General features: G+C 36.0%; 1 protein-coding gene across 1 annotated transcript in view; it reads right to left on the reverse strand.

The window, feature by feature from the left end:
* Positions 1-7,555: 7,555 nt before the first annotated feature.
* The window catches only part of LOC135203744 (uncharacterized), a 14,291-nt gene continuing 11,846 nt past the window's right edge, over positions 7,556-10,000 (reverse strand). Inside the window, exons 3-4 of the mRNA XM_064233688.1 lie at positions 9,473-9,592; positions 7,556-8,146 (exon numbers count right to left, since the gene is read on the reverse strand). Of these exons, the coding sequence (XP_064089758.1) occupies positions 7,881-8,146; positions 9,473-9,592 (386 nt within the window). The 3' untranslated portion in view covers positions 7,556-7,880. The remainder of the gene's footprint in view (positions 8,147-9,472; positions 9,593-10,000) is intronic.

Below are 10,000 nucleotides of genomic sequence, written 5' to 3' on the forward strand. Positions count from 1 at the left end.
TTTCTAAAAATAATCTTACTTCACTGAACGTAGTGGGTCTTCTTATACTTTTCTGTGTGCAAATGTATTAATCTTTTGGTAATGGAACTCACATTTAGACATCCCCTACTGATAGAGCTGTTTAATATATATTCTATATTGGTTTCAGCTACTGGGAGGTACGTAACGTCTCCAGATAACTTTTAAATTGTTGATATATTTGACGATATAGGTACCCCACTGATAATAATATTCGTTAAGTTCACCGTGATGAGGAATTTACTTGACATTTACATAGATGTTGCGACTCCAGTTTTAACCACCATAAATCAATCAATGATATTATTTAGATACGTGAAAAGTCTTGTATTTAGTGGTACTTTATATGAGAGAGAGAGAGAGAGAGAGAGAGAGAGAGAGAGAGAGGAGAGATTTATTAGAGAGTATCTGGCGTCGCAACTGCTAATGGTTATTGACGTGGCTACAATGGGATATATAAAGTATATACTACAATGGGATATATAAAGCATATGTATGTATATCCAAACGAACAAATACATTCATACGCATACACTTACACACACAAGACAAAACTATTAACTTAAAATAAAAACATTAAAAACTCATTTAGATTTTATAAAATAAAATTAATAAGGGAAAATCCCCATGAAAAAAATCTAATAGATAATCGTAAATCCTATTAAACTTAAAAGATTAAGAGTAAAAATTAAATCTTATTTAAAACACCAATAGCATTAATAAGATTAAAGAGGGCGCTTTCCTTAAAATCTGCCCCTATATTGATTAAGTTCTCAGGTCATGATCATGACTCATATCGCTAAGTAAACAATCATTAAATTGCGGAAATGTTACGAGGCACGGCAGTGACAACTATGGACTCTAAATATCATCAAAAGACAACATAAAAATATAATCTTTATTTGGAAAAGAAGATCGTCTGGAAGGGGAAAAACAAAAGCAGGATTTAAGCGGACTAGGAGTCTGGAAAAACGTAGTCTTGGGAAAAATAGATACTATGAATTATCAGGGCGAAGGATCTAAAATGCCAACACAAATATGACAAGGAAGGGTATTCTGTCCCTACATAAAAGGAATCTTCTTTTGTTCTCGTAAACCTCTCTCTCTCTCTCTCTCTCTCTCTCTCTCTCTCTCTCTCTCTCTCTCTCTCTCTCTCTCTCCTATAAATTGTTGCCTGTATTCCTATACTTGTTCTGTGATTCCCTTTTTCTTGCATCTTTTTTTCATCCATTCTTTCGCTCTCTATCTTAAAACATTGATAAATTACATTTTTTTTTCTAATTAAACCTTCCTTACATTTTTTTGCAATAGAATATAATGGAATATAGAATTTAGGCCAAGTGCTGGGACCTATGAGGTCATTCAGTACTGAAAGAAGGGTTGTAAGATGTAACAGAAGAAAAACCTCACAGTTGCTCTATGACTTAACTGTTAGGAGAGTAAGGGAAAGAAGATGGAAGAAAGAGAATATACATGGAGGTACAGTAAAAAAAATGAAAGGGATTGCAGCTAAGGGCCGAGAGGACACCGCTAAGAACCTTAAGCAACGCCTACAGTGCACCGCGTGAGGTGTACTGATGGCAGTGCTTCTCGATGGGGATGTTTTGTAATGGAAAATATAATCAGGGAACTGAAATTTGTCCCTTGTTTTAAATCCTACAAAAAACGCGATCCTGGAAGTCAGAGGGTTAAGCTGCTTATGGAATAACCCTGTTCCAGGAAACCTCTGGAAAGCTTCAAAGTGATGTAGTAAAGTCTACCTTATGATGCGGTTTTTCATCCTCTCCTAATATACTTTTGAAATTTCCCAACTCTTGAACATCGTAAGTAAGCAGCTCTCTCTCTCTCTCTCTCTCTCTCTCTCTCTCTCTCTCTCTCTCTCTCTCTCTCATTAGGACACTGAATAAACAGTAAAACCTGCTCTTAGAAATAAATGAGCATACGGTGTCTCCTCGAATGGACTAATAAGTGTTTGAGACATCCTAATCCTTGTAACTCTCTCGAAAAGACCATCTCAAACAAGAATTTTAACCTTGCCAAAAATTAACACGCACGAACGCTTATCTGATTATGAACAACAGCAAAGATTTTAATGGCATGTAAATACGTAGCAGTACTATTTATAGATTGATTATGCAACCAAGTAGTTTACGAAGGACAGCGGTTTGTGTTTCAATGTCAGAGCCGTGAGTAGTGTTCGTACCGTTTAAAACCCTACGTTTCATTGTTACCTGTTCCTGCCGTGTGTGTACATCTCTGTGTGACTCGCTCTTAGTGCGGTACTTCTTGCAACAATATCAATTCAGGTATATTATTTTCGTTTTTTTTATTTTCATTATCTGTCTTCGGCAAAACGACCGATGTCCAGAAAAGTGATTGTCTGATGTAAATATATATTTAATTGTTTTTTAAACTTGAATATTAGGTTATTTAGACTGGTTGGAGGGATTAAGGATCTTTCCTAGATAGTTAAACCGCCCCCCCCCCCCCAAGGGGATTTAAACCTGTATGTAAACACCTATGCAGCGTGTTTAGTACAAGCCCGTTGGCGATTTCCCAAAACACATAAACCAAAGACTAAATATCACAAAGATAATAACTCCATGAAATATTAGCCTTAGGTAACTACCCCGGAAACACTAGGGGGTCATATCGAGGAATGATCCGGGATTTATAAATCAGGTGATTACAGACGCTGATAGTCTGACCCGTTGAGAGTTTATGCGCAGGCGTTAAGATGACCGAACGGTGGACCAACAATAAAAATAAGTCCATATTTATACACCTTATCTATAGTAGCTAATCCACAGTTGTTACTATGAGTATAAGTGGGATATACTAACATAGTGTGTATTGAATTGAATATAAGAGTTCGGTCAAAGGCCAAGCACTTGGACCAATGAGGTCATTCAGCGCTGAAACGGAAATTGACAGTATTAGGTTTGAAAGGTTACACGGGGGAAAACCTCACGGTTGCGGTATGAATCAATGGTTAGAAGAGGGCTAAGGAAAGTAATATGGAAGGAAGCGAATATGAAAGGAGGTACAGTAAAAGGAACGAAAGGGGTTGCAAGTAGGGCCGAAAGGCACGCTGCAAAGTACTTTTATGTAATGCCTAAAGGGCATTGCATGAGGTGCACTGATTGCACTACCCTCCTACGGGGTGATTTAGTGTAGGCGCTACATTTCTTACAGCGATATAGTAAATTAACTGTGCATCCTTTAGGACTAAAGGATATTAAAATTAGGATTTGTCTGAATGGTTTCCAGTACTTCAGAATGAAAAAATAAAGTGATGATGTACCTTCATAAAAGAGGAACTGACTGTATACGATTATATCAGAATGTGGTAGTTCTCTAACGAGAATTGTGGGTGTAAGAGTGTATTTGTATTTTAAGGAATAGTACATAATAATTTCATTAGTAGTTTGGTATGTTAGATACAGGAATCCTATGAAATCAAGGAAGGTCGTAGGCCTGTACAGGACCATTGTTTGCGTGTTGTATTGGAGGCCTGTGTATCAATTAATTATATGCATCATTTTTTAATACCGTATCTATTTAATATTGAATCTGTGATTTGCTTCGGGCCAGCCACTAGGAGACCTGTTAATCAGCTCAGTGGTCTGGTTAAACTAAGATATACTTGAATTTTTTGTGATTTGGTGGACCGTGTCTGTCTATAGAAGCCAGGTAATGTCGGATGCGTGTAATAAGTGTGTCAATGGTCAGTGGAATTGCTTAATATCAGTACAAGTTTAATAAAATTATAAAATAGTTAATTATAAGCTGCTTCGAAACTTGAGTCGGTTATTTCTTATAACTGGAAATAATGATAATATTTATCCTGATTTAGTTTACTGTTGAATTGTCTTTTTTTTATGCTTCAACAAGCTGAAACATTCAGTAAATCGTGTAATTCTCCTCTCGAATGACTTATCTGATATTTTCGAAAAGGAAAGTAATTTTTCTGATGCAATGTTCTGAGGCAGTGGTTCTCGACCTTTTTATTACCACGCCCCCTCTGAGAGTTGCTCTTCTCCTCCGCGCCTCCCTGGCATCTCTGAGAAAAATTCCCTATCAGATTTAAAGGAAAATAAAGAAAAATAGAGAAAGAAAGAGAAGGGGTTTCGAGGGATAATGAGGGAGGTCAATAATGACAAAACATGGCATGCCCAACGAGTCTAACAAGAGTAGCAGACCATAGTAGTTTCTCACTCTAGTTATTAAGAGAATAACGAATATAACTAGAGAATTTACAGCTCTACCCTAGGGCTCATGCCGCCTCTGCAGATTGCTGACGCCCCCTGGGGGGCATACCCCCCCAGATTGAGACCACTGTTCTGGGGTGTTCCCACATCAAAGGCGATCTCGTTTAAAAGTTCCCATTTTTCTCCATTCCTCGACTCATTTTTAATGACCCTTGTCAAGTTTTTTGTTTGCTGATCTGAAAGCAGTGCTCGGTATACTGCGCTCCAGTTTGTAACGCAAGTCGCCGGTTAGGGCACTTCTCTCTCTCAAGTAATTTGGAGGTTTATTTTATTCGGAAGATAGGAGAGGTACATCACAATGATGCAACAGTTGAAGATTAAATCCGGTTGTCACTGAATGTCAGCTTTTTTTTTTTCACCATAACCCATCCCACTCCCAACGTCACGGATGACTGCTGTTTTGTCTGTTATATATATATATATATATATATATATATATATATATATATATATATATATATATATATATATATATATATATATATAGTGTGAATAGCTTGATCACGAAGTATTTAAAACGTGATGCTATGTATATATAAATAAAGGTTTTTTTTGCCACGAAGGAAAAAAATGAAAAAGCGAGTTAGCCGAGTACTTTCGGTCCTATTCGGACCCTTTACTGAGGCAGTAAAGGGTCCGAATAGGACCGAAAGTACTCGGCTAACTCGCTTTTTCATTTTTTTCCTTCGTGGCAAAAAAACCTTTATTTATATATATATTGTGTGTGTGTGTGTGTGTGCGCGGCGCACAACCAAGCGAGCGAGCAAGCATTCCACATTTTCGAGACGTCATTTAAACACTTACATTAAAAGGCATTTTCGAAAGCAATAAAAAAAAATCCATTCTAAGAAAGTCCAAAACTCCAAATAATATTCGAGTATAACTCCACGATGTCAACCTTTCCCCTGTGTGCCTTTGAAAGCACAGTCATAAGCCGTAAAGCAATGAGAACGCGAACTACCAGACAAGAATGAACTCGTAGCTTTCTACTAATGGGTTGGGTGGGATTAAACAACAGGAACTGGATTCTGGAAGAATCATGGAGGGTTTCCAGGAGGATCTCTTTAAAGGGATTCTGGGAAACGTATTTAAGTTCCACTTCTGTGAATTGGTTCTGGAATTGTGCCTCCTGAACTCTTTGAGCCAGGGACTTTAAATCGTATATGAGACTGAATTTCATTTATTGGTTTGTATAAGTTAGATAAATTAAGGTTGGTGTTTATCATACTTTTGTGGAATTATGTTTTTCTTGAAATGTTAAGTTTAAGATAATTAGGATTGGTGTTTATCATACTTTTGTGGAATTATGTTTTTCTTGAAATTTTAAGTTTAATCTAGTGAGATTACGTTTTACATGCTATTAGTACTGAACGGGTTTAACGTTAAATAAAAAAAAATAAAACTATTAATTTAACATTGGCTACTTCAGATGTTTAACAAAATCAAGCTACAGGAAGTGCATCGCGCACTTGAAGTTATGCAATACTACCTTGTCCCCGTAGTTGGGGGTAGTTCCGTCACTGCTAGTGTGGTGAACTGTAGGCAATGCTAAAGGTTGTTTGCAGTGTCCCCTGCAGCCTGTAGCTGCACCGACTTTTTAACCTTTACTTTTATCTCCTTCCCTACATCCTTCCTTTCGTCTTGCTATCCAACCTCTCCAACTCCCTCTTTTCGCCTTAATCACCGAATGGCGGAAAAAGCCCAAGTTTGGCGTTGTAGACAAATTTTCATAAATCACTCGATAGTAACTCGCAGACAACTGTCGTTTAGTAATTACTCAGAACAATCTACAGAGGGCGGTGGGGAGAGAAGAAATAAATACACAGTACTCGGTACTCTCTTTGGAGGTTACGCATTAAATTTAACACTTTTTAGAATGAAGAAGCGACGTACTTTCACTTCAGTTATTTGAGATACTGAACGCTTTCTGACTGCCATTTTCAGTGTAAATTGCCCAGTAGGGGGTAGAGCCATCAGTGCGCCTCATGCAGTGTACTTTGGGCATTACGGAATTTTTTTTTTTCGCTGCTTCCCTTCGGTCCGTAGTTGCAACCCCTCTTATTCCCTTTTGCTGTACCCCCGTTCATATTCTCTTTCTTCCATATTAGTTTCCACCCTCTCCGAACAGTTGTTTCATCGAGCAACTGCGAAGTTTTCATTCTGTTAGACCTATCAACCATTTTTACTTGGTAAAAATGGCTTGTCATTCAAGATATAAAAGAATTTACTTTGATATGCAATTGTTCGTCCTCCAGTGTTAATGAAAAGGCTTAATTCTAGCCCCCACCCTCTCTCTCTCTCTCTCTCTTCTCTCTCTCTCTCTCTCTCTCTCTCTTGTTCTGAATGTTGTGGGAGTTTTAGTGTTTTTAGGCACGACAGTTCGTTAGGATTTCTTAATAAATGCGAGCATTCGTAACTACACACCCTACTAGTTGACGAACGTAAAATTTGTCCTATTGTCGTAAAAATAAGGTGATTTTCTAGTCGAGAAATTTGTAGGTGATTTTCTAGTCGAGAAATTTGTACTTTCATCACTATGTTGTAACCAAATTTCAATTACAGTCATGTCACGTTGCCAGGGAGCCTTTATTCAGTCAATTATGGAAATATATCTATCCGTTCTGGCTGTACATTGGTATCGCAGATGCATAAAATTACACTCGTTAAGTTAGACATTTAGAAAGACTACAAGCTTACCTTAGAGCATTCATATTGAATTTATCTATTCTAAGCATTCTTATTGGTTAGGTAAATTTGACTTAAATTTGCCGAAAAATAGTTTTATGAATGGTTAGGTTTGGTTTGTTTAACTATATGAATTCCATATGCATTTGTCTGATGAATTATATTCATTGCATGCCAATATTAAATATAATCAAAATGAATAAGTGATATAGAAATAAGTTATATAGAAATCCCATAAAATCCTCGAATTTTTTGTTATATGTTTTTTGGGGCTCTTTAAGAGGCGGCTGGCAGAATTATTTTTTCAGTTTTTTTATATTGGATAGTTTACGTACATTGCACTTGGTTGTACAGTAGAACTGCATTAATTATAGGTAGATAATTATAGTATTTCCTTAGCTGAGAATTGTCTTCCCATTTTATTCAGTTTCAGTGACCTTTGATATTGTGACGAAGTAACTTTTATGTTGAAAGGACTAAAATCATACACGTACTATATAATATAATGTATTTTTGTTTTGTTTACAATCTTAACAAACGAATCACAATACTTAAGGATACATTTAAATACTTAATTGGGAGTTACACTCTTCCTATAGGCTTTACCTTAAATATTTGTAAGACACTGTTGCTACAATGCATGTATTATCAATTTTAAGTAACGTGTAAACAATAAGCTAATGAAATAGTCTTAAATATTATTATATTCAGAAAATGAACCATATTCATATGGATCAAGCCAACTATGGGGTCAGTAACTTTAAACTCAAGCTTCCAATGAATAAGATATTCGTTAGATAGAAGTAAAATGAGGTAAAAAATATCGTTACTAGAAAAAATTAAACAAGTAATAAACATCTAAAGACATTACAAAAAGTGGAAGGAGATTTGTATTAGAACTCTATTTCATATAATCTTCGAGCTCATAAGAATAGTATCTAAAGAATCGAAGCAAATAGCAACTATAAACACCCTCGCCTTGCAAAGCAATTGCCTCATGTACATGAAGTCTTGTATCCCGTAAACTACTAAGTTGGTGATCTTCTTGTAGTTGTGTCCGTTTTCTACGATGGGAGACCAGAAGAATCGGTCCCATTCTCTTTGGTTGTAGATGGATAACGACGCCGTTTTCCTTTGCACGATCTCGACCAGGTGGTCAAGGTCCTTCTCATCTGGAAAAAAATATATTAGTTTAGTCTTTGGTGTCGCGAAGGATGTTTTTTTCATTCATCAAATTGTTTTTCTAAATTAGGGAAACATTGATGACTGAATTTCGAAGTAATTCTATTTTTCGTTTTCGTCTGCCAAACTACTATTAGGTTTTGGGTGAGAATTATTTTTATACGTTAGGAGGATTAAATCTAATACGAATTTTTATTTTTTTAGGTCAATCATAAATACTAACTGCTGACTGAAAGAAGAGTATTGTTTTGAGTTAAAATAATGTTGATCCGTTATAAATAAGGTAATTTTCATTCGTGAGATGATGAATATGATGATGATGATGATTGTAATAGAAGCGTTTGAAGACTGAATTTCCATGAAATCTAGAACAAATATTTATAATTTTGTATATATATATATGTATATTACTTTTCTGATCAGTCTCACAACTTAATTTCATTTGTGATTCTATTTTGAACATTTCCATACTGAAACTACCTTCTGTTTTCGTATATGGTCCACGTGCTCTGTACTACATGTAATTCAACACAAACACTTCATCATTCTGCTAGTTCACAGTATACTTAAAAGGCCCTTCCAGAGGTAATTTCTCCATTCTCACGAGTTCGAGGCAGTCCGTCCATGCCTACTAATTTCAACATTTACATAGCTTTCAACTTTTGTTTATATTAGAGTCATATAGTACAACCATTTCTTATTCTCCCAAGCCAGCCAAGTTCAAATGCAATATTCTATTGACAATAATTCTCAGACTAGCCACTTTGTACTGTTTCACCTGCCCAGCATCTTCTGTTAATGGTGTCCGTCTTTCCAGTCATATTGAACTGCTGTCATTTACCTATTTTTGAATGCCATCTCTTGGTATATCTATGGTATTTGTCTGATTCTGGAGTAGGGTACTGTTACCCAAACTTACCTATTACTGTGTTGCTTCATTTAATTTTTTTTATTTGCTTTTTAATAAATGTTAACAGTGCAACGTCTCCCTGTAATAAATCTGTCTGTGTTCTTTAAGGTTATGTTTTATCACCAACCCTTTTTCCTGACTTTATCAATGGCTACGTAGTACTCAACAGGCTGAAATTCCAGATTCTCTCTCTCTCTCTCTCTCTCTCTCTCTCTCTCTCTCTCTCTCTCTCTCTCTCTCTCTCTCTTGTCAAGTTTTAGAATTCCCTCCTTGCATCTGTCTTATCCAGAATTATAATATTAATTTCATTTAAAAGAGACAAGATTATCACGTCTTCCTTGGCCTGGGCTAAAATGGCGTAATTAGTTGCCCTTCCCATTGACCTTTTTAACATATAGGTACTTACTTAAAAGAACATTGTAAATAAAGATGGTGTGTCCAGTCATTGCGTTGTCTGAAATCTCTCCTATTGTCTGACCTGTTAGTCTGACTTCTGGGCTGATTTTAAGACGGCCTCCAACCATACCTGTGGTTATACAGTGAATATTAATATAATAAATTATAGTAAATATGAATTTCAAATGGCTTCCAACGGTATTGTGAGTCTTGGCCATTGGTAAACACCTTTGTGACAGGAGGCCTATTCTAATTTTTGTATTAACCAGGTTTTAGCATTGATACTAATTTAAAAAGAGGATGTATGTAAAACTGAACAAAATGATGGATATGGAACTAAACTGTTAGTGTTAATTGTCAAAAGTATTCTTCTTAAAAAGTACTGACATTACCTCTTGGATGTTAAGTTACAAGGGTTTGCAGAAGTAAAAAACAGATCAGATTTAGTCAGTCTCGGTAGAATCTGCCAGGAAACCTTTGAGAACTAATTCATTTAGAGCAAATGAATTGGGACTTTAGATGAAAACTTATAATCCGT

The sequence above is a fragment of the Macrobrachium nipponense genome, chromosome 24, assembly GCF_015104395.2.
Source record: "Macrobrachium nipponense isolate FS-2020 chromosome 24, ASM1510439v2, whole genome shotgun sequence".
NCBI lineage: Eukaryota > Metazoa > Arthropoda > Malacostraca > Decapoda > Palaemonidae > Macrobrachium > Macrobrachium nipponense.